General features: G+C 37.4%; 1 protein-coding gene across 2 annotated transcripts in view; it reads right to left on the bottom strand.

Annotated features, from left to right (window-relative positions):
• The window catches only part of SCAMP1 (secretory carrier membrane protein 1), a 130371-nt gene that overhangs the window by 81713 nt on the left and 21823 nt on the right, over positions 1-26835 (bottom strand). For both annotated transcript variants that reach the window (XM_049649707.1, XM_049649709.1), the window contains exon 2: positions 25542-25619. In XM_049649707.1, coding sequence (XP_049505664.1) covers positions 25542-25619 — 78 coding nt within the window. The remainder of the gene's footprint in view (positions 1-25541; positions 25620-26835) is intronic.

The raw sequence follows: 26835 nt of genomic DNA, 5'->3' as shown, positions 1-26835 counted from the left end.
AGAGAGAACCCAAATAAAATTACTAATGAAGAGGAGAAATAACAACAAACACCACAGAAATACAATCATGACAGACTATTATGAAAACCTACATGCCAACAAATTGGACAACTTAAATGCATAAATTCCTAGAAACATATAACCTACCAAAGCTAAAGCAGCAAGAAATAGAAAATTTGAATAGACCGGGCGCCTGGGTGTCTCTGTCAGCTAAGCAACCAACTGGTGATTTCTACTCAGGTCATATGAGAATGAGCCCCATATCGGGCTTGCACTGACAAATGGGGAGCCTACTTGGGATTCTCTCCTGCCTCCTTTCTCTGCCCCTTCCCTATCTTGTACATGCACACACTTTCTCTCTCTCACACACAAAATAACTTTAAAAAAAAAAAAAAAAGAAAATTTGACCAGACCAATCACCAGCAATGAAATTCAATCAGTAATCAAAAAAAAATTCCCACAAAACCAAAATCCAGGACCAGGTGATTTCACAGGTGAATTTAAAGAAGTGTTAATACCCATTCTTCTCAAACTATTTGAAAAAATACAAAAGGAAGGAAGACTTTCAAATTCATTCTAGAAGGCCAGTATCCCTGATACTAAAACCAGATAAAGACACCACTAAAAAGAGAACTTTAAGCCAGTATCTCTGATGAATACAGATGCAAAAATCTTCAACAAAATTTTAGCAAATCAAATCCAACAATTTACTTAAAAAGTTATACACCATGATCAACTGGGATTTATTCTCAGGATGCAAGGGTAGCTCAATATTAAAAAATCAATCTATGTGATACATCGCATCATTAAAAAAAAAAGGATAAAAAAACGATCATCTCAATAGATGCAGAAAAAGCATTTGACAAAGTACAATATACACTCATGATAAAAGCCCTCAACAAGGGAGGTCTAGAAGGAACATACCTCAACATCATAAAGGTCTTATACTAAAAGCCCACAGCTAACATTATACTCAATGGGGAAAAACTGAGAAGTTTTCCCCCAAACATCACCAACAAGACAATGATGTCTACTCTCACCACTTTTATTCAACATAGTATGGGAAGTCCTAGTCACAGCAATCGACAACAAAAAGAAATAAAAGGTATCCAATTGGTAAGGAAAAAGTAAAGCTTTCACTATTTGCAGAAGACATGATACTCTATATAGAAAACCCTAAAGACTCCACCAAAAAACTACTATAACTAACCAATGTATTTAGTCAAGCTGCAGAATACAAATATCAATACACAGAAATCTGTTGCATTTCTATACCATAATAATGAAATAGCAGAAAGAGAAATTAAGAAAACAATCTCACTTACAACACACCAAAAATAATAAGATACTTAGGAACAAACCTAACCAAAGAGGTAAAAACCTGTACTCTAAAAACATTAAAACACTGATGAAAGAAAGTGAAGACAACACAAAGAAATGGAAAGACGTTTCATGCTCATGGACTGGGAAAACAAACATTGTTAAAATGTTTTAACTACCCAAAGCAATCTACACATTCAATGCAATCCTTAGCAAAATACCAACAGCATTTTTCACAGAACTCAAACAATCCTAAAATTTGTATGGAACTATACAGACCTCAAATAGCCAAAGCCATCTTAAAAATGAAAAACAAAACTGGAGTTAATCACAATCCCAAATTTCAAGTTGCATTACAAAGTGGTAGTAATTAAAACAGTATAGGACTGGCATAAAAACAGACACATAGATCAACAGAATAAAACAGAAAATCCAGAAATAAACCCACAATTATATGGTCAATTACCCTCTAACAAAGGAGGAACGATTATAAAGTCTCTTCAACAAATTGTGTTAGGAAACCTGGACAGCCACATGCCAAAGAATGAAACTGGACCACTTTCTTTCACCATACACAAAACTAAACTCAAAATGGATTAAAGACCTTATGTGAGACCTGAAACCATAAAAATCCTAGAAGAGGGCACAGGTAGTAATCACTCTAATATTGGCTGCAGCAATATTTTTCTAGATAGGTCTCCTGAGGCAAGGCAAATAAAAGCAAAAACTAAATAAGTCAATAGCCTCTGCACAGCAAAGGAAACAATCAACAAAACTAAAAAGCAACCTATGTAATGGGGTATCTGCAAATGACACATCTAATAAAGAGTTAGCACCCAAAATATATAACAAACTTACACAACTCAAACAAAAAACCCCACAAATAATGCAGTTTAAAAATGGACGGAAGATATGAACAGACATTTTTACAAAAAAAGACACCCAGATAGCCAAAAGACACATGAAAAGGTGCTCAACATCACTCATCAGGGAAATGCAAATTGAAACTACAGTAAGGTATCACTTCACACAGATCAGAATGGCTAAAATCAAAAACACAAGAAACAAGTCTTGGCAACGATGTGGAGAAAAAGGAACCCTCTTGCACTGTTGGTAGGAATACAAATGTGTACAGCCATCGTGGAAAACCATATATATGGAGGTTACTAAAAAAAATAAAAATAGAGCTAACCTGCAGTCCAGGAATCTCACTACTGGGTATTTACCCAAAAATACAAAAAGACTAATTCAAAGGAATATATGCAACACTATGTTTACAGAAGCATTATTTACAATATCCAAATTATGGAAGCAGCCCAAGTGTCCATTGATAGGTGAATGAATAAAGATGTGGTATATGTATATACATTGGAATATTATTCAGCTATAAAAAATAATGACATTTTGCCATTTCCAACAACATGAATAGAGCTAGGGTATAATGCTGAGTGAAATAAGTCAGAGAAAGACAAATAAATACCTTATGGTTTCACTCCTATGTGTAATTTAAGAAACAAATGAGCAAAGGAAAAAATAGAGAAAGACAAGCAGGAAACACATTCTTAAACATACAGAGCAAATTAACAGTCATCAGAGGGGAGGTGAGTCGGGGGATGGGTGATATCAGGGATGGAGATTAAAGAATACCCTATGATGAAAAAAATAGAATGACTTCTTAAAAAGTCAATAGAAGAGCTTTTGATACAACTTCACTAATACCCTTTGAAAAGAAAGTGGAGGCATTAGGGAGATGGAAAATAAACCATACAACCTCTGCTTTGCCAATGGGGACTAGCAGTATTTGAAAATAGCTACAAAGATCAAAAAGCAAATAGATACTTATAAGTCCACCAAAAAGGAATTGGTTAAATTACTGTATAAAAATACCATGCAGCCATCAAAAGGAAGGAGTTGGAACTAAAGAAGACTGCCTTTTAAATATTAAATGAAATAAAATGCATATGACCATTTTTTTTTTGCTTTTATAAACAATGCTTTGTACATACCCAGAAAAATAACTGGAAACTCTCAGCAAACTGCTATCAGAGGGACTTGAACCTTTTGCTTTATTTATACACTCTTCTACAATTTGTCCCCCCTCCCGATAATATACTTTTTGAAGTTAAAAATGTATTTTTAAAATACTCTTTTAAGTGGCCACAGGAAAAGGAAGACAGAACGAAAAGAGAAGATGATAAAGCAAGCAAGCAGCTGCAAAGGGAAGTTCAAATATCACAACTATTAAACCCAGAAGACACCACCAATGCACCAGGATTTTACCCTGACACAACAAGTAGCAGCCCTGAAAAAAGAACACAGGCACAATCAAAGAAGTAACTGCGGTATACAGCTGATTCTAAAATGCATATGAAAAAGCCAAGGGCTAAGAATAGGTCAAACAATTTTGTGGAAGAACAGGGCAGATCTATGGTATCAAGGCTTATTATAAGGATATAGTAACTAAGAGGGTGGTACAGGTGCCAAAGACACAGAAATATAAAAATAAACACAAAGGACACAGAAATAAATCCACACAAATGCAGAAACTTGATATCCAACAGATGTGACCCTATAAGACAGTGGAAAAACAATGTTATTAGTCAATAAATGATGCTAGGAAAACTGGCTACCCACATGGAATAAACTAGACTTCCTACTTCATACTTTACAAAAATAAATTCCAGGTGGATGACCTAAAAAGTGAAAAAGCAAAACTTACACACTTTTGAGGAAAAAAAATAAGTGAATATTTTTATGAACCTAGGGTACATAAGAGCTTCTCAAATGTAAACTCCAGAAATCTCTGTGTATTTTGCCTATAATGAATGTCAAGTGCCTCAAACAGTGCTTGGAACACAGTAAATGCTAAGACCTTGTTAAGATTAAAACACACACACACACACAATAAAGATGGATAAGTTCAAGTACAGGTATCCCCACTTTCTGAAAGCTAACTTTACACCACTTCAAAAAGCCTCTGTTGTACAGTGATAGCTTTTTTCACAAAATAGAAGAAAATCGGATTTCTCCTGATTAGCGATTACAGGTACTAATGTATGTCTTTTGTAAAAGTAAAGTGGTATAACATAAAGTTTTGGAAAGCAAGGGATACCCTTCACTTTATGCCATTTTGGCTCAAAAAAGGTTTCAGTATGTTCTACTTTTGAATAGTGGGGGAAACCTATATATTCAAACTTAACATCAAGTGAAACTTCAAATCACAGTCTAGGGAAAAGTGGTTATAATGCATATATAATGCTATTCCAAATACATAAAGAATTTCTACAAATTGATGTAACTACCAACTACTAATAGAAATATGAGCAAAAGACCTGAACAGGCAAAACAACTAAGAAAACAGGGATGGTCAATAAAACAATCAATGGTTCAAACTCACTAGTAATCAAGAACTACAAAAACAGTGGCCTATTTCCCAAACCATAAGATAGAAAAACATGAAGTCTGAATTACCAAAATTTCAAATTCCAGTATATACACGATAGCAGCATATAACCAAGATAGCATTTCAAAACAATGGGAGTAGTAAAGATCATCAAAATCATGCTGAGACAGTTATTTAAATGTTTGGGGCAGGGGGTGGAAATCACTTCTCCGTATCTCACCAGAATAAATCCCAAATGGATTTTTTTTTTTTAACTATAAAGACACCAGCACACAATACAGTACATAGAATATAGATGACTATTGGATCATGGGTTGAGGAAAGGTATTGTAAACATTTAAAAGGGATGAGGGGTTGGGCGCCTGGGTGGCGCAGTCGGTTAAGCGTCCGACTTCAGCCAGGTCACGATCTCACGGTCCGTGAGTTCGAGCCCCGCGTCAGGCTCTGGGCTGATGGCTCGGAGCCTGGAGCCTGTTTCCGATTCTGTGTCTCCCTCTCTCTCTGCCCCTCCCCCGTTCATGCTCTGTCTCTCTCTGTCTCAAAAATAAATAAAAAACGTTGAAAAAAAAAAAAAAAAAAGGGGATGAGGGGAGAGAAATCATAATGAAAAGGTAAATATTTAGAAGTCTGATGATATAAAGTATTTTATAACCAAGATTAAAAAGCAAAAGCTAATAACACATATAACCATCAATTGGTTAATACATTTCATTATATACAAATAAAAAAAATAGATCCACATGTTACTGAGGAAAAATACATATTAAAAAGCCCTTATAGGGGTGCATGGGTGGCTCAGTCGGTTGAGCATCCCACTTCGGCTCAGGTCACGGTCTCACCATTTAAGAGTTCAAGCCCCACAACAGGCTCTGTGCGGACAGCTCAGAGCCTAGAGCCTGCTTCAGATTCTGTGCCTCCCTCTTTCTGTGCTCCTCCCCTGCTCATGCTCACGCTCTCTCTCTCTCTCTCTCCCAAAATAAAAATGTTTAAAAATTTAGAACACCCTTATCAAGCAGGTTCCAGAATACATTTAAAAAATAAACAAATATTAAAAATGTTAACCTCATTAGTAATCGAAAAAGTAAACCTCATCTAATTATTTTTTAGGTCATTATTACCATAAGATTATCCCATTTTGGAAAAGATGTGATAAAATGGGTATTCTCACTCACTGATAATAGGAGTATAAACTAGTTCATATAATAATCCTGGAGCATAATTTAGCATTACGTACAAGAACCATAGAAGTATTTATACTTTATGACTCACAAATAGGTAGTCTTTAAAAATATCTTAAGGAATAATCCAAGATACGCACAAATATGTTTGCCAAGAATGCTCACTATAGTATTATTTACAAAAGCAAAAAGTTAGCAATAATCCAAATGTCCAAAATAAAAAAAAATAGGTAAGTTATTTTATCCAGAAGAGAGCATTTTATGCATTTAAAAGTTCTGAAAGAGTATTTAATATAACTGGAAAAGTTTGTACCCATAAGTGATGGAAGTTATAAAACTATGTCAATTTTAATCTAAAAATGTAATAAAATATGTCAAAATATTAATAGTGATTATTTCTGGATAGTGAGATCAAAAGATTTTTCTTGTATTTTTTATCTCCACTATCATCTTTTCTTATTAAAAGAATTGTAAGTTCTCTGTTCCAATTGTTTGTTCCCCTCACTCCAATATCTCATATAAATAGGCAGAAAAACTGAAGCTAATCAATCTTAACTGTTCTCCAACTAGAAAAGGATGGCCCTGAAGTCTCACTCTCTTGGATTAATAAGTAGATACAACATAACAATGACCATATAAATGACTGACAAAGTTAGTCTGGCAACACACTTCAGAAAAAAACACACAAGGAATTATCCAAAAACTCACCCAGTTGAAAACTTACTATAAATTCTTTATTGCTTTAAATAACAAATGAAGCATTAAATACAATCAATTCCTAAAATAAAGATGAAAGATGCGTTAGAGCAGTACTCTGATATATGTGAGGTCACAGTTGCTTATGGTGGGCAACAGTGAAAAATGTTGAAGAGGCACAAATCTGTAACAGCAGTTATATTAAGCAAATAGCTATTATCCTGGTAACTTCTTCAAATTTGTAGATGTTAGCTAGATCTCTATCCAGCTCTGGGACCCAGTATTTTTTTCAGCCCAAATTTCTGAATTAGCTACCTCAATCCAGATACAACTCCAGTCATGATTTTTATTTTTATTTTCTTTTTAAATATGTGAAATTTATTGTCAAATTGGTTTCCATACAACACCCAGTGCTCATCCCAAAAGATGCCCTCTTCAATACCCATCACCCACCCTCCCCTCCCCCCACCCCCCATCAGCCCTCAGTTTGTTCTCAGTTTTTAAGAGTCTCTTATGCTTTGGCTCTCTCCCACTCTAACCTCTTTTTTTTTTTCTTCCCCTCCCCCATGGGTTCCTGTTAAGTTTCTCAGGATCCACATAAAAGTGAACACATATGGTATCTGTCTTTCTCTGTATGGCTTATTTCACTTAGCAGAACACTCTCCAGTTCCATCCATGTTGCTACAAAGGGCCATATTTCATTCTTTCTCATTGCCACGTAGTACTCCATTGTGTATATAAACCACAATTTCTTTATCCATTCATCAGTTGATGGACATTTAGGCTCTTTCCATAATTTGGCTATTGTTGAGAGTGCTGCTATAAACATTGGGGTACAAGTGCCCCTATGTCTCAGTACTCCTGTATCCGTTGGGTAAATTCCTAGCAGTGCTACTGCTGGGTCATAGGGTAGGTCTATTTTTAATTTTTTGAGGAACCTCCACACTGTTTTCCAGAGCGGCTGCACCAGTTTGCACTCCCACCAACAGTGCAAGAGGGTTCCTGTTTCTCCACATCCTCTCCAGCATCTATAGTCTCCTGATTTGTTCATTTTGGCCACTCTGATCCAGTCATGATTTTTAAGGACCTATTCTGATGATGGTCCCTAATTCTATTTCAACTTTTCACCTCTGCACATATACTAAAAAGAAAACTAATGAAACCATCTACTCAAGACTTCCATTTCTGCAAAAGGCATCAAATTGGAAAGGAAGAATTAAAATTATCATTTTTTGTTGATATGATCTTACATACAGAAAACCCTAAAAAGTCTAAAACTGTTGGAATTAATAATTTCTATAATGTGACAAGATACAAAATCAACATATAGAAATCAGTTCCATTATTTTACATTAGTGATGAAGTACTGGAAAAAGAAAACCATTCCATTCACAAAAGCATCAAAAACAATAAAATACTTGGGGCGCCTGGGTGGCTCAGTTACGCAACTGACTTCGGCTCAGGTCATGATTTCATGGTTCATGGGTTCGAGCCCCGCGTCAGGCTCTGCGCTGACATCTTAGAGCCTGGAGCCTGCTTCAGATTCTGTGTCTCCCTCTCTCTCTGTCCCTCCCCTGCTCATTCTCTGTCTCTCTCTGTCTCTCAAAAATAAACATTAAAAAAATAAATAAATAAAATACTTGAATTAAGTTTTAGAGATTTAACAGTAGACATCATAAGGAGCACAGAGCATTGAGCAATGCTTAGAATTACTGAATTACTATATTGTACACCTGAAACAAATATAACACTGTATTATTAACTATACTGGAATTAAAATTAAAAAGAACTTAATTTTTAGAAGTTGGCATTTTTAAATAAATGTGAATTTAAGGTTAAAAAAATACTTGGGAATAAATTTAACCAAATAAATGAAAGATCTGTACAACAAAAATGAGAAGACTTTGCTGAAAGAAATCAAAAAAGACACTAATGAATGGAAAGACACTATATGTACATGATTGGAAGAGTCCACTTTGTAAACACTGCCATGCTACCTAAAGCCATCCACAGATTCAACATAATCGGCATCAAAATACCGAAGGCATTCTTCACAGAAAGAGAAAAAAAATACCACAATTTGTATGGAACCACCTAAGACCTCTAATAGCCAAAACCATCCTGAGAAAAAAAGCCAGAGGTATCACATCACACTTCCTGATTTCAAACTATACTACAAAGCCTGAGTAATAAAAACAGTATGGTTCTGGCACAAAAACAGACACATACACTGATGAAACAGAATAAAGAAACCAAAATTAAATCCCAGCATATGTGGTCAACTAACATTCAAAGGCAGCCAAGAACACTCACTGGGGAAAGGATAGTCTCTTCAACAAATGATGCTGGGCAAATTGCAGAAACATATGCAGAAGAATGAAGGTGGTCCCCCATCTCACAAAACTCACAAATTAAAAATGGATCAAAGACTTAAAGATAAGACCCAATATCATAAAACTCCCAGAAGTACAGAAGAAGCTCATTAATACTGGTTGGCAATAATTTTTTGTGCACTCTGTCAAAAACACAAACAACAAAAGGAAAAAAAAAATCAATAAATGGGACTACATCAAACTCAAAAGACCGCAGCAAAAGAAAAAGTGAAGACAACCTTTCAGAATGGGAGAAAAAATTCTCAAACCATTTATCAAATAAGGCATTAATATCCAAAATACATACAGACTTCTGATTTTAAAATGTCAAGAACAGGAGCGCCTGAATGGCTCAGTCGGTTAAGCGTCTGACTTTGGCTCAGGTCATGATCCCACAGTTCGTGAGTTTGAGCCCCGCATCAGGCTCTGAGCTCACAGCTCAGATTCTGTGTCTCCCTCTGTCTGAAGGCCACTTCAGATTCTGTGTCTCCCTCTGTCTGCCCCTCTGCTGCTTGCACTCTGTCTCTCGCATTGCCTCAAAAATAAATAAACATTAAAAAAAATGTTTTTGTAATGTCAAGAACAAAAAAGACATTTTTTCCAAAAACAACATCTAAAGGTAAACAGGCACATGAGATGATGCTCAACATCACTAAAAGCCAGTAAAATGCAAGTCCAGAGCACAATAAGATAAGCGCTTCACATCTATCAGAATGGCTATCAAGAAGACAGGAGACAATACCTGCTAGTGAGGATGTGGTAAAAAGGAGCCACTTACACTCTGTTGGTGGGAATGTAAATTAAATTATTTCAACTTCTTTGGAAAATAATGTGGAGGTTCCCCTCAAAAATGAAAGTAAATCTTCCATACAATCTAGCAATTCTACCCTGTGTACATGCCCAAAGAAAATGAAGACAGAATTTCAACAAGATACATACGTTATCATGTTTATCACAGCATTATTCACAATCGATAGCCAATATATAGAAACAACCCAAATGCCCATCAATGGATGAATCAATAAAAAAGATGTGGTACATATACATGATGGAATATTGTTCGGCCATGAAAAAGGAGGATATTCAGCCATTTGGCAACAACATGGAAGAATCTTGAGCATACTATTCTAAGTGAGGTAAGTCAGAGAATAACAAGTACTATATGATATCACTTACATGTAGAATCCAAAAAGCCAAACAGATTATTTATTTTGAGAGAAAGCGAGAGTACACCTGTGTATATTAGCAGGGGAGGGACAGAGAGAGAGGGGGAGAGAGAGAGTGAGTGAGAGCGTGAGAGAGAATTCCAACCAGGCTCCACGCCCAGCATAATGTCAAATGGGGCTCAATCCCATGACTGTGAGATCATGACCTGAGCCAAAATCAAGAGTCGGACACTTAACCAACTGAGCCAACCAGGTGCGCCAAGAGTACAAACTTCTAACAAGCAGTAAATAAGCCATAGAGATCTAATGTACAGTATATTACAGACAATACAGTAAAGACAATAACACTGTACTGTATGTTATTTGATGCATATGGCTACAAAGGCAACCATATTACGATATATAAATATATCATAGCAACAGGGCTATACGTCTTAAACTTACACAATGTTTTATGTGAAATTTATCCAACTAAACAAAGAAAGGACTTCCATTTCTGGCAACACAGCAGACCACACACAACAAAGAGACCCCCAATACCTAATAACCAAAATCCTGGATCGGATTTATTTAAATAATATTTTAAATACACGACTAAGCTCCTGGAAGGCCAGGAAATCCCACTGGTTAGAAAAATAGCAGCATGAGAGAAGTAAATAGTAGCAATACTTGCCTGTTTTGCCCTTGACTGTGGATAAACAAGGGGGAAAAATAGAAATCTTCCCTGAGAATTCCTAGTCATAAACCTACCAACTCGCAGAGTTGGGGCCAGAAATCACACTAACCACATACAAAAAATAATACAAGCTAAGATTTTCATTGCAAGGTTGGCAGTGACCTCAGGGACCTGGCAAAAGCAGAGGAACACACTTTAAAACCAGCCTTTAGGGGCACCTGGGTGGCTCAGTCGGTTAAGCGTCTGACTTCGGCTCAGGTCAGTATCTCATGGTCTGTGGGTTCGAGCCCTGCGTCAGGCTATGTGCTAACAGCTCGGAGCCTGGAGCCTGCTTTGGATTCTGTGTGTCCCTCTTTCTCTGCCCCTCCCCCGCTCATGCTCTGTCTCTCTTTGTCTCAAAAATAAATAAACATTAAAAAAAAATTTTAAACCAGCCTTCAAAGAATTTTTCACAGATAAAGTGTGCCTCATGACTTAAAAGAAGGTAACAAGCCATCATGAGCAAGGATCCACAGATGTACAAATGACAACATAAAACCTAAGATATTCAAATTATCAAATATCTAATAAAATGTTAGAATTATTAAAAATATAAAATACATTGTTTACTAAAGAAATAAAAGAGGGTAATCAAAGTATGACTAAGCAACAATCATCATCTTAAAATACAAATGGAACTTCTAGTAATTAAAAATGAAATAACTGAAACCATAAAATTTAAAAGATAAGTCACACAGAGGTGGCCTGGGTGGCACGGACTCTTGACTTCGGCTCAGGTTATAATCTCAGTTTGTGAGTTCAAGCCCCACAGTGCTGACAGTGCAGAGCCTGCTAAGGATTCTCTCTCTCCTCTCTGCCTCTCTCTCTTTCTCACTCTTATAAATAAGACTAAGAAATTAGAAAAAATAAAAAGGTAAGTCAAACAACACACTACACAAAGATGAAGAGATAACTAGGGAAAGAGAAGCACGTCTAAAGAAACTGAGCAGAATGCAGTAGAGAAATCCTAAAAAATGAAAAATATGAAAGGTTAAGAGAGCTGACAATAAAGTGGGAAGGTCCAACAACTAAGAGCTCCAGAGGAAGAAAACAGAAAATGAAGGAGAGGAGTCAATATTCAAACAGACTATGAGGACACTAATTACTAATTCTCAGACTGAAAAACTCAAATTGCATCTTTAAAAAATTAACAGAGATACATCACAGTGAAAGAACAAACACTAAAAACAAGAGATCTTAAAAACATCAAAAAAAAAAAAAAAAAAAAGACACCATACCTAAACAAAGGAACATCAATAAGACTCAGAGCTAACTTACCAACAGCTACAATGGAAGCCCAAGTAAAATGTGCCAAATTGATTAGAGAAAGTAATTGTCAATGCGGACTTCTAAATCTGCTATGATCAGTTTTTGAGAAGCAAAGTGCAAATAACGAGAAATACTAAAACAGGTACTACCAATAAACACTCACTAAAGAAACTTTTACTTTAAGAACAGGAAAAATGATACCAGAAACAAAGTTTGAAATTCAAGAAGAAATATCTTCCTGCCTCACTGGACACCTCTGGATATATGATCATTTTATACTCATCAAAACTCCAGATGAAGAAGCAAAGTCAATTTATCTGTAGGAAATAGAGAAAACTCTAGTGCAACTGGATGTACCAGAGTAAGATAAGCTCTTCTCGTTCTGACAATCCTGAAACTGTGTTAGCCATTGCTCTGGTAATAAATGACAAGCCAGGAGAACAGGACAGCAATCTTGGGGGCAGAATCAAAAACAAAGTCTGGGGGCACCTAGGTGGCTCAATAAGTTACACATAGGACCCTTGTTTTTGGCTCAGGTCATGATCTCACAGTTCCTGAGTCCAAGCTCCAAGCCAAGCTGAGTGACAGTGCAGAGCCTGACTGGGATTCTCTCTCTGATTGGGATACCCCTTCCCCATTCGCATTTTCTCTCTCTCTCCCTAAAAATAAATAAACAAAAGAAAAAGTCTGGGATAACAAGACTGTATATCCTTCTCTCATGGTGAATGAAATTTCCAAGTTAGGAATAGACTGTATTTTAAAATACCTGTGAAAGTTAAGGGGTTATAATATTTTAATCAAGGTATAATTGACATAACATTTATATTAGTTTCAGGTATACCAAAATGATTCAATCACTATTTGTACACAATGCAAAAATGACCACCAAAATAAGTCTAGTTAACATCCATCCCCATACATTGTTACAAAACCTTGTTTCTTGTGGTGAGAAGTTTTAATATCTATGCTCTTAGCATCTTTTTTTAAGTATATTTATTTATTTTGAGAGAGACTGAGAGAGAGAGCAAGTGGGGAAAGGGCAGAAAGAGAGGGGGACATAAGATCTGAGGCAGGCTATGTACTGACACAGCAGAGAGCCAGATGTGGGGCTCAAACTCACAAACCATGAGATCATGACTTAAGCCGAAGTTGGACGCTTAACCAACTGAGCCACCCAGGTGCCCCTCTTAGCAACTTTCAAATATGTATACAGTATCATTAACTATAGCCAACGTGCTATACATTATATCATCATGACTTATTTATAAATAACTGGACATTTGTACCTTCTGACTCTCTTCACCCATCTCACCCACTTCCCACCTTCCACCTCTGGCATCCACTTATCTGTTCTCCTTTTCTTTAAGACTGTTTTTACTTTTGTTAAAGTTTCCACATATAAGGGAGATAACACAGTATTTGTCTTTCTCTGCCCGACTTATCTCACATAGCATAATGCCCCCAAGATCCGTTCATATTGTCCTATTTGCCTGCTGTGTGTGGCTCTAGAGAACTCAACTGGAACCAACAGATAAAAATTATAGGAAAATATATTTTAGCTCAATAGCATTAAGAACATTATAACAATGATGGCAATTCAATGGCGGAGAAATTATTCTATAACATAATGAGCTCTCTGGAATAAAAATTACAAAGGCACTCCATTATTAAGAACTATAATTATTAAAATTTTATCATATATATTAATAATTAATAATTATTAATAGTCAGGGCACCTGGATGGTTCAGTCGGCTCAACCTCCAACTCTTGATCTTGCCTCAGGTCCCGATCTCATGGTTCGTGGGCTGAAGCCCCACATTGGGCTCTGTGCTGACCCTTCAGAGCCTGCTTGGCATTCTCTCTCTCTCTCTCTCTCTCTCTCTCTCTCTCTCTCTCTCCCACCCCTTCCCTTCAAGGCATTGGTACATGACTTCTCTTTCTCATGCACAAATAAACATATGTTAGCCTTTCTGGTTTTCTTCCACATTCTAAACACATTCTAAACACCTTTGTTTTTTCCTGCTCTTTCTCTCCACCTGTGAGCCAGTAAAGTTCCTAAGTTTACTCAAGGTCTAAAGCAATGGCATTTTTTTTTATGTTTATTTATTTTTGAGAGGAAGCAAGAGAGAGAGAGAGAGAGAGAGAGAGCGTACGCGGACAAGCAAGGGAGGGGCAAAGAGAGATAGGGACAGAGAATGCGAAGCAGGTTCTGCACTGACAGCTGAGAGCCTGATGTGGGGCTCAAACTTATGAACTTCGAGATCATGACCTGAGCCAAAGGCAGACACTTAACCAACTGAGCCACCCAGGTGCTCCTAAAGCAATAGTTCTTAATATCTTTATAGATCCCCTGCATCAGAAACCCCTGGTACTTACTGAAAATGGAGACTCTGGCTCTGCTGTAGACACATAGATTCAAAAACTCAGGGGGATGAGAAAGATTTGCATTTTTAAACAAGCTCCTCAACGTGAGTTTTAGACATCCTGAAATTTGAAAACTCTTCTCTAAGGCAACAAAGGTTAAGACATTGCCAAAAGAAACCTACAACTTTTGCGGCTTCCATTGACTTTTTCAGTCTCTGAGAAGACAAGAACTGACTGTGGTTATACTTAACACAGATTCTCTTGGGATGCCTAGGGGGCTCAGTCAGGATGCTCAGTGAGCCTAAGCATCCAACTTTGGCTCAGGTCATGATGTCACAGTTCATGGGTTCGGGCCCCACGTCAGACTCTGTGCTGACAGCTCCGAGCCTGGAGCCTGCTTCGGATTCTGTGTCTCCCTCTTTCTCTGCCCTTCCCCCACTCGTGCCCTCCCTGTCTCAAAATTAAATTAAAAACATCAACAAAAAATTTAACACAGAGTTTCTTGTTAAAAACAGTGGTGAAAATTATACACATTCATGTCAGACTCGGGACAAATAGAAATAATTTTATCATAATAGATAACATTTTAAAACAAGGCATTTAAAGATTTGAATACTTGGGGGAAGAGATCCTCAATAAGAAGGAAGGAAGGAATATACAAAGATGAGAGTTTCAAAGCAGATAAAGTTACCTAAAAGAAGAGAGGTGTGGCCATACATATCTATATATACATTGATCAAATATTTACTGATCAACTACAATGTCCAATAGTTACAGACACTTAAGATACATTAATGAATAAAATAGATAAACATCCCTACTCTCCTGGAGTTTACATGCTAGCAATGCAAGGTAAACAATATACATAATAAACACATTATTAAGTATCTCAGCAGTAAATTTTATGGAACAAGAACAACAAAAAACAGGGTAAAGGTGTCACGAATAAAGGTTGAGTGGAGATTTAATTTTACAAAGGTGGTCAGGGAAGCGACCTGTGAGTAAACAATTAATGAAAGTTAAGAAGTCAACCTTGCAGGTATCTGGGGGAAGACCATCTCACACAGAAGGCATAGCGAACACAAAGTGAGCAGAATACCTGGCCTACATGACAAAGACCAGTGTGCTGGATATAGGAATACATAAGGGAAAGAGTGTGAGGAGATAAAGAAGAGAGAGGTGTCAGGAACCAGACTGTAGGCTACTTTAAGGACTTTTGGTTTTATTCCAAAGAAAATTAAAAGCTAGGAAAGAGTTCTTTTAAAAATTTTTTTTTTCAACGTTTTTTATTTATTTTTGGGACAGAGAGAGACAGAGCATGAACGGGGGAGGGGCAGAGAGAGAGGGAGACACAGAATCGGAAACAGGCTCCAGGCTCCGAGCCATCAGGCCAGAGCCCGACGCGGGGCTCGAACTCACGGACCGCGAGATCGTGACCTGGCTGAAGTCGGACGCTTAACCGACTGCGCCACTCAGGCGCCCCAAGAGTTCTTAATAGGAGACTGAAATGATCAACTTTAAGGTATCATTCTGACTGCTGAGTTGAAAATGAACTGAGACATGGCAAAACTGGAAGGAGAGACAATAGTTAGGAAAACAGCACTGCAGTAATCCAGGCAAAGGATGATCATAGCTCAAGCCAGGTGGTGGCTGTGAAGAAAAGGGATCAGATCTGGACAAATCATTAAGGGAGAACCAACAGGATTTCCTGACAGAATGATGGGAGATAGAAGGAAATGCAAATAGTGAAATACCACCAAAGTTTTGGTCTAAGCAACTAATAGGACAGAGAGGAGAAAGACTGATAATTAGCAGGTTTACATCTAAAGGACTCAGTTCAGTTTTCATCCCTCTAAATCTGCAACTTCTAAGACATTCAGGTAGACATGTCTAGTAGGCAGCTAAATATATGAATCTAGTTTTCAGAAGAGAAGTTTGCACTGGAGATGTAAATTTGGGAGTCATCAGCATGGAGCCAGTACTTAAACCTATAAAACTGGATGAAATCACCACCTGAATGAGCACAGATGAAGAGAGACACAAAGCCTAATTCCAGGTGCCCTCCAATAATGCAGGTGAAGCAGCAAGGAAGAAGAGAAACCATCAAAGAAGACCGACAAGGAAAAATTCAACTGCTCTGACAGCCAAATGAAAAAAATTTCCTAAGAATGAGATAGTGATCAACTATCAGCGTTGATGATTAAGGTTAAGACTGAAAATTTAGGGGCGCCTGGGTGGCTCAGTCAGTTGAGCGTCTGACTCTTGATTTTGGCTCAGGTCATGATCTCGCAGTTTGTGAGTTCGAGCCCCATGTCAGGCTCTGTGCTGACAGCACGGGTCCTGCTTGGGATTTTCTCCCTCCATCTCTCTCTCTCTCTCTCTCTCTCTCTCTCTCTCTCTCTCTCTCTGTTCCTCGGCTTGCTTTCTCTCTCTCTTCCAATCTCAAAATAAATAAACATTAAAAAAAAAAAAAAGACTGAAAATTTACCACTGGATTACCAATGTGGAAGTCACTGGCTACTCTGACAAGTGCCTTTTGGTGGAGTGTTAGAAGCAAAACCCTCGTTGAAGTATCTTTCAGGAGAAAGGATGGAGAAAATAAAACAAGTACACAAATTCTTCACAGGACTTTTGCGGCAATGGGGAGCAGAGAAAGTTTTGCAAGGAAGGAGATGCCATAAATAGACTAGACAGGGAAATGAAATTAAGGTAAAGTTTTGTTACAGAGTTACAGTAACGAAGACAGTGTGCTACTGGAATAAGGACAGCCACAGAGATCAGAATAGAATCCAAAAATAAGCCCCTACATTTATTATCAACTGATTTTCAAACTGAGTGCCAAGACAAGCCAATAGAAAAGAATAGTTTTTTCAACAAACAGTGCTGGAACAAGTGGATATCCAATGGAAAATAATGGGGTTGGAAAACTACATCAGAGCATACACAAAAACTATTCAAAACCAATCATAAACCTAAATGTAAGCACTTAAAATGACACAATTCTTATACAAAACAGGTGAACATAAGAGAAGGAAAGCAAAAATAATATAAAAACAGAGAGGGGGACAAAACATAAGAGACTCTCAAACATGGAGAACAAACACAGTGTTACTGGAGGGGTTGTGGGAGGGGGGGATGGGCTAAATGCGTAAGGAGCATTAAAGAAATCTACTCCTGAAATCACTGTTGCACTATATGCTAACTAACTTGTATGTAAACTAAAAAAAAAATAAATTAATTAAATAAAAATAAATAAAATAAAATGATACAATTCCTAGAAGAAAACATAGCAGTAATTATTTAGGACCGTAACTTCGATGACGGTTTCTTAGGACACCAAAAACAACCAAAGGAAAAAAAAAATAGACAAATGTGGCATCAAAATTTAAAACTTCTGGGGCACCTGTGGGGCACCTGGGTGGCTCGGTCGGTTGAACATCCGATGTCAGCTCAGGTCATGATCTCACGGTCGACTTCGAGCCCCGCAGCCAGCTCCGTGCTGACAGCTCAGAGCCTGGAGCCTGCTTCAGATTCTGTGTCTCTCTCTCTCTCTCTGCTCCTCCCCTGCTCGCACTCTGTCTCTCTCTTTCTCAAAAATGAATAAACATTATAAAATAAAAAAAAAATAAAAAAACTTCTGGGGCACCTGGGTGGCTCAGCTGGTTAAGTCACCGATTTTGGGTTGGGTCATGATCTCACGGTTTGTGAGTTCGAGCCCAGCATTCGGCTTGCTGCTGTCATTGCGGAGTCCACTTTGGATCTTCTGTCTGCCCCCCAACCTGCTCACACTCTCCCAAAAATAAATAAAACATTTAAGTTTTTTTAATTTTAAAAAAATTTAAAACTTCTATGCAAAGAACACTATCAATAAAGCAAAAAGACATCCCACAGAATGAGAGAAAATATTTGTAAATCACATTTGGTAAGGGACTTATATCCAGACTATTTCACAAACTCTCACAATTTGATATTAAAAAGACAACCCATTTAAATACAGGAAAAAAATCTAGACATTTCTCCAAAGAAAATACACAAATAGTCAATCAACACATGAAAAAAATACGTGCACATCATTAGCCATCAGGGAAACACAAATTAAAATCACAAGGAGAGATTACTTCATATCCACTAGGATGGCTACAAGCAAAAAGTCACAATAACCAGCGTTGGCAAGGATGTGGAGAAACTGGAACCCTCACACATTACAGATGAGAATGTAAATGGTACAGCCACTTTGGCAAACAAGTTGGCAGCTCCTCAATATGTTAAACACATTGTTACCATATGACCCTACAATTCCACTCCTAGATATATACACAAAAGGAAGGAAAACATACAACCACACAAAAAGTAGTACACAAAAAAAGTTCGCAGCAGGCAAACATTGGGAACAACCTAACTGCCCATCAACTCATGAATGGCTAAATAAAATGTGGTATAAAAATCAAAAAAGGAAAGGGGAATAAAGTACTGATGATACATGACACCAACGTAGTTGAACCTTGAAAATATTATGCTAAGTAAAAGAAACAAGTCACAGAAGACCACATGCTGCATGATTCTGTTTATATGAAATGTCCAGAAAAGGCAAATATATAGTGACAGTAAATTAGAAGTTGCCTGGGGCTAGAGAGGAAAGTGCTATGTGAAGTGAATGCTGAAGCATCCGACTTTTGGCGGTAGAACAAAAATATTCTGAAATTAGAATCTGATCATGGTTTTCAACTATGACTACACCAGAAAAGTTAATTATGTATTTTAAATGGGCATATTAATTATATCTCAATAAAGCTGTTCAAGTAAATAAATATATGTCTTTTTCCCAGATGGGAGAAAACACGTTTTTATGAAGATATGAATGATCCAGAAGGAAAAAACTAACAATGTAAGAGAGGACATTTTAGCAAAGTTCTAAAGTGAGAGTGCATGGAATCCAGCACACAAGTAGAAGGAATGGAATCAAACAGAAGCACAAATAGCTACCTCATCTGTAAGTAACAGGCAGGCAGCGTATATGGGTATAAATGCTCGTAGGTAGGTAGATGCGGTGGTGGGGGTCTATGGATGTTCTCCACTGACTGCTTCGATTTTCTCAGTGAAATAAGCAAGGTCATCACCTAAGAGTGGGCATGGGGAATAGATTTTAAGAAGGAGGAAAGAGGGATGCCTGGGTGGCTCAGTCGGTTAAGTGTCCGGGTCTTGATTTCAGCTCAGGTCATGATCTCACAATTGAGGAGTTCAAGCCCCAACCAAGATGATTCTGTCAGCACAAAGTCTGCTTGGGATTCTCTCTCTCTCTCTCTCTCTCTCTCTCTGTCTTCCTTTATCAAAAATAAATAAACTTTAAAAAAAAAAAAAGGGATGACAAGACAGGAAGATAAGAGTGGACAGTTATATGACTAGAATATTCAGTGCCATTTAGAGCTGGTCAGTAACGGAAAATGAGACCCTATGGGGTGCTTTCTCCAGTCATATTTAGCTGCTAGGGGAGGGGCAGAAAGTAGCAGCGAGAATTGGATTTAACCAACACTTGGGTTTTAGCCAAGAGATTATGTCAAAGTAAGGTAGAGAAGGGAAGACAAGGGAACGATTATAAGGACTAAATGTGGGATTTAAGCTGAGAGGAGAGAAACTGGAGACAGGTAAGTAGATAGGCCACTGTATTATTTCACATGAGTACTTGAATTAGGACAGTTTAGTAGGAATGAAAAGAAGAGACAGGTACTATCTCCTGGAGATGTAAGTGACTGGATTTGGCAAATAGCAATAAGAAAAGACGTTATTTGAGCCAAAGAGAATGCAAATATTTCTAGCCAATGACACTGAGGATACAAAGCAATAGTTATCATTAAATGAGAATAGAAACAAAGAAGATTGGTTCCGCAAGAGACAGGTAATGAGCTGCAAGAAAGACAAGACAATGAGAAGCAAAGGAGAAAGGAAAAGATGTGAAAAGAAACATACAGCAAGAGAAAATACAATTATTACAGTATAGAAAATGCTTCTGCAGTATTAAAGATAGGTAAACTACGGTGTACAATTATATTCAGTTAGTTCCTGAGCCAGAAGTTTCATCCATTTTCAAAAGAGAAACTAGTATTAGAAGCTATTTATCTCAACATCTTCCCATCTACTTCCACTGTTACACGTTAAAAAAAAAAAAAAAAAAAGCTGTCCAAAGAAGTTAAGTGGTTGCCTAAAGTCACCAATTAGTGGTAAGGCCTAGTTTAGAATCCAAGTGTTAAGAGTCTCAGTCTACCCACTGTCCAGAATTACCACAGAGGGAGTTATTACATAAACCAATTATCCATCTTCCTTATGCTCAAAAATGTAGGCATGCCAGGGATGCCTGGCTGCCTCAGTCAGTAGAGCATGCGACTCTTCATGTCTGGGCCATGATGAGTTCAAGCCCACATTGGCATAGAACTTACTTCAAAACCAAAAAAAAAAAAAGAGAGGCGCCTGGGTGGCTCAGTTAGTTAAGCATCTGACTTCAGCTCAGGTCATGATCTTGCAGTTCGTGAGTTCCAGCCCATGTCGGGCTCTGTGCTGACAGCTCACAGCCTGGAACCTGCTTCAAATTCTGTGTCTCCCTCTCTTTCTGCCCCTCCCCACTCACTTGCTCTCTCCCTCTCTCTCTAAAAAATAAACATTAAAAAAAAATTTTTTTAAGATAACCTTTAAGAAAAAATGTAGGCATGCCCGTACTTAGAATTTTCTTCTCTTGGTTCTTCCTTCTGCCAGAAGGTACAGATCTTGCTGTTTTATGTAACAGAAGTCATATATGGCAACAACTAGCAAAACAGAAAGGAAACGAAGCAATCTATCCCCGAAGGAAAAAAAAAGAAGACAGTAAACTAGGCCCTGAGATATGTGACCAAGGATTTCTATCAGTAGCACCACACTTGCCCCCCCACACACACACAGGTGTCCCTAATTCCTGTACTTCAATACCTACCAGAAGAAATTCTATTTAAAGCCATCAATGTCATTACCAGCTGTTGAAACCAGTGAGAATCAAGCTGCAGTAGGCATTTTGAACCATTACCTTATTTAAAAGGAAAGCACTCCCCATAAAGGCATACCAGTTCTCAATGATGAGCCAATTTTTCTAGTATTTTATGCATTAAGTTTTTAGAAGGTAGGCCAGGGAACCTACCCCACCAAGTTCAACATCATTTTCAGTAGGAAAATACATTTTGAGTTCAAACAAAAAATTATTTTCTATCTCATTTTTATAGCACATTTCAATTCAGACTAGCCAAATTTCAAGTGCTCAATAGCCTTCTATCCTACTGCCAGCATACTGGCCCTGTCAGTATTGTAATGTGTCTTGGGACAATTGCTTTCTCTGAATTTATAATATAAAGTGAATATGTAAATTATTGTTAAAATATTTAATTGTTGCCTTCATTAAATACCTTAGTTTCCATTCAAACACAAAACTAAATATAAAAAGAAACATAATTAAAAAACAAAAAACAGGGGCACCTGGGTGGCTCAGGTGATTAAGCATTGGACTTAGGCTCAGGTCAAGATCTTGGGATCCCTGAGTTCCAGCCCCTCCCAGCCCCCATGTCAGGCTCTGTACTGACCACTCAGAGCCTGGAGCCTGCCTCACATCGCGTGTCTCCCTATCTCTCTGCCCCTCTCCTGCTCACACTCTGTCTCTCTCTCTCTCTCTCAAAAATGAATAAATGTTTAAAAAAAAATTTTCCCCCAAACAAAAAATCAAGACTTTCTAAATCTTATAGGTTACACATTCATTCTGCTAATGGATCTTCTCTCTTGACCTCATTTAATTCACCACACCCTTAGGCAACAATTTAGAAGCTTCATTCTCACAAATTTTTAACAAAATAAATATAAATACTACCAATTAACAAAAGAGTATCTGGACCGAGTTCTAACATATCACTTAAATCAATTATCCAAATACATCTAATCTGTTTTGGAAAATAGTCACAACCATTTAAAAAAAAAAGTTTCTGATACTGTACTTACAGAAAAACAAGGAATTTTTAATTTTTTCATTATTTCAACAATGTTTCCAACCATGTAAAAATTCAGTGGAAATGCACGTTAAAATAATTTACCTAGGGGCGCCTGGGTGGCGCAGTCGGTTAAGCGTCCGACTTCAGCCAGGTCACGATCTCGCGGTCCGTGAGTTCGAGCCCCGCGTCAGGCTCTGGGCTGATGGCTCGGAGCCTGGAGCCTGTTTCCGATTCTGTGTCTCCCTCTCTCTCTGCCCCTCCCCCATTCATGCTCTGTCTCTCTCTGTCCCCAAAATAAATAAAAAACGTTGAAAAATAAATAAATAAAAAAAAATAATAATAAGAATTTACCTAATAATTTTCCCTGTTTCTGACACTTTATCACTGCTCATCAAATCTAAGAGTTTTTTTTTTTTTAAGTGGGACTTACCTTTATTTTTTTATTTTTCAAATTTGTATTTAAATTCTAGTTAGTTACCATGAGAAGTATTTCCTTTTTCTTTCTTTTTTTTTTTTTTTTTTTTAGAGATAGACAAAGCGTAAGTAGGGGAGAGGGAGGGAGGAAGCTAGAGAGACAGAGTGAGAGAGAATCTCAAGCAGGCTCCAGCCCCAGCAGTGAGCCCAATACAGGGCTGATCCCACAACCCTGGGCTCATGACTTGAGCCAAAATCAAGAGTTGGATGCTCAACCCACTGAGTCACCCAGGTGCCGCTGAGAAGTGTTCCATTTTAAATAGGCTTATATTTTAAATAGGCAGTGTTGCCTAGCTCTCCCTGAGACTATTCTCTTTAAGAAAACCTTTCCTTCACTGTGAAAACTCTACATTTCAAATTATAATTTACACGTTTATGTTTTATTTTTTCTGGATATATCTTCATGTAACTGTTTTAAATTCCAATTAGGTGAGAAATTTTTCAGAGACCAGTACTGTACCTTCTATCCTTCCATCTATCTCTAAAGACAGAACTAGCAAAATGGAAAGGGCAAAAGCTGTATGGAAAACAGTTGAGTTAGTTAAGCCAGTTCTGCCACTTACTATCTGGATGACCTGGGTCTCACATTCCTTATCAGTAAAATGGAAATTTAAAATAGCCATTTTGAATGTTATAGGAATTCAGTAATATAGGTAACACACATGGCACAAAGTAGGCAACTTGGTAAAGAGTACGAATACCACTGATAGGAATAATCTAAAGCTGCTACTTTTATTTATTTTTTAATTTTTTAAAAATATTTATTTTTGAGACAGAGAGAGACAGAGCATGAACAGGGGAGGGGCAGAGACAGAGGGAGACACAGAATCGGAAGCGGGCTCCAGGATCTGAGCTGTCAGCAGAGCCCGTCGTGGGGCTCGAACCCACAGACCATGAGATCATGACCTGAGCTGAAGTCGGATGCTCAACCGACTGAGCCACCCAGGCACCCCTAAAGCTGCTACTTTTAAAAAGCTTAATATATTTCTTGCTAGTAAAATCTTCCAAAAAATTGTATGAAAACTTCTTTTCATTCTTTACCAGCATATTTTAACAAGTCTTGTTCCCATTTCCACCCCCCAGAAATCATATTAAAAAGACTACATATGGTGGAATAAAATATACCACCTCTCTTCTTCTCTTTCAACTACAACCAAATGCACATACATTCACAGCACTAATTTACTATAGGGTTGAATCATTTTAAATTGCCATTTTTACATGTCCAAACTGGTCAACTTACTGGCTGTCTCAAATGCTTCAATCTGAAATTTACTCGCCCAGTGAACACTTTAGTAATCCCAGGCTGGACTGCAGTTGCTGCACATAAGCAATGTTAAATGAGAGCTTTGAAATAAAGTGGAACATGAAAGTTCATTCTTATTTTAATGCTTTTACTTTGTACAAAGCTCTTCCTAGAACTAAAATGTTAATATAATACATCTTGAATGTATTTCTTTTTCTTAATTTTTTTTTTTAATGTTTATTCATTTTTGAGAGAGACAGAGCACGAGCAGGGGAGGAGCACAGACAAAGAGAGACAGAGACATAGAATCTGAAGCAGGCTCCAGGCTCTGAGCTGTCAGTACACAGCACAACACGGGGCTCAAACTTACAGACTGAGAGATCATGACCTGAGCCCAAGTCAGACACTTAACCGACTGACCCACCCAGGCACCCCAATCTTAAACATATTTCTAAGTAAAACCTGCAATATCTTCTGCAATTATTCTGCAGACTATGGAAACACACATCAGGAAGAGATGATCAAGTAAGAATCATTATATTTATATGTAAATCCAAGCATACAACTGAAGAATTGCAAGATCTTCAACAGGATGACTAACATTTCAAAAGTCAACAGTGTCTAAAACAAGAGACCTCTTGAGTGTCAGAATTAAACTAAAGACTCAAAATACAGGAAACAAATTATCTGCCAGAGAAATTCTGGGGAAGAATTCCCAACAAAACCTACCTCAATAGTTCTCAAAACTGGTTCAGAATAAAATCACCACAACAGCTACAACAAAAAACACAAGTGCCCTAACTGTAAGAGTGTAGGGCCCTAATAAAAAGTGTAATAAACCTCCCCAGGTGCTTCTCATATGCATCCAGGGTGGAGAACTCCTGTTTATTATGGATTCTTTTTCATACCCCTACAAAAATCAAGACTAAATTTTGAGGAGAAAAACATGTTCCTAAGCCCAGTAAAGTTCCAGATAATTCTAGTCTACCAGAGAGTAGATTTTTTTTATTTTATAAGAAAACATCACCCCTACATTACCATGAAGACAACATTTATACCAAGGAACACTTCTCTCTCCTATTTAAAGTACTGTCATAAGATTTACTTATTAGAGGGATCATCAGCAATGCAGAACATAAAAGAAAATTTGTAGTATTCCACTAGGACCATTACTGATATTTCTTCCTGTTTAGAAAGATTTTTAACTTTCTAAATTATAAATAAAATACAAACAGTTTATTTTACACAAGTTTAACCAATCAACTAGAAATCATAATTGAAATATAATTCCTATTTAATTTCAATTTTAACATTCAAAAGTAGTCCAATTAAGACAGTCTTACTGTTCTAGAATCCGAGAATGGATTATATTCATCAAGTCCTGGTGGAACATTTCTTGTCACTTGTGTAACTGATGGGTCCTGGAATAAAATTCAAAGGAGAATAAAAGATTACTTATCCTTTAAGGCACAATTTTGATATTTACAAAGCATTTGTTCCATCTGTATTTCTGGTCACCCAGTGAAGCTAACAGGAAAATAAAAAGATTATCACATTTCCTCACTCTCATCCCAACAAGGTTGAAATTTATACCCTCAGCCCTCACACTCTCAATGAAAAAACTGGGTTAGATGCAAATCAGGTGCTGGCTATTATATAAAGAATGAAAATAGCTATGTGGAGGTGACTGCACAAGAGCACCTTAGCAAACCTTGGGTAAACCCACCATCCCTTCCTTTAGGTTCCACAGTTCCCATATTTTTAAAGTTATCTTCCATCAGTTTTCCCTACTGCAGATATAAGTACCACATTACAAGTCAATGTCATGTACAGGCAACATCTATAGCATTCCAGATTAAGCACCATTTACATGTCTTATTCTGCTCCAGTATTTTCACTTGACTATAGTTTACTTTGTCCTGTTTCTCCTTTTCCAAATGTAATACATCACCACACTATCCCAACTTTTCAAATCTTTTCATGTTAGGCTTCCAAATAAGTCCCAAAATATTAGTTAATCTACTTCTCTTGTGAATTTAAGATACAAACATAATAAACATCTCAACAAAAACCAACTGCATAATTAATGTGAAAGGCATTTGCAAACTGTAATACAGCCTCATTGGCCTTTACATCCCTAATTCCAAACTTTGGCATGCATCAGAATCAAAACAGATTGCTGCAACCGACCTCTAGAGTTCTGAGAAGGGGCCTGAGAATCTGTATTTCTAACAAGTTCCCAGATGATGCTACTTGCCACTGGTTGGGGAACCACTGCTCTCTTGTCTATACTGTACTTTTTCCAATCCATCTTTCTCAACACAGTCATCAAAGTTACCTCTCAAAAAGGAAAAGCTGATCTTGTCATTCCCCTCCTCTATTCCTAATCCATTTCAGATTCTTTAAAGGCTCTCCACCAAGACAAAAGATAAATTCCTCAAAATGAGATAAAAGACTTCTGACCATCTAACCTAGTCCCGAACTACCTTTCCAGCCAGACTCATCTATTCTCTCTGAAGGACCTTCCTCTTGCCAGGTCCTTCACTCCCTACCAAATCAAACAAGATATTGCATAAGGAGCCTTGAACTTGGCAAAAAGTGGTAAGGATAAATTAAAAGTGTGGCACAGACAAAAAA

This window comes from Panthera uncia (genome assembly GCF_023721935.1).
Source record: "Panthera uncia isolate 11264 chromosome A1 unlocalized genomic scaffold, Puncia_PCG_1.0 HiC_scaffold_17, whole genome shotgun sequence".
Lineage (NCBI taxonomy): Eukaryota > Metazoa > Chordata > Mammalia > Carnivora > Felidae > Panthera > Panthera uncia.
The sequence above is the reverse complement of the archived record's forward strand: the minus strand, read 5'-3'. Positions and strand labels throughout refer to the sequence as shown.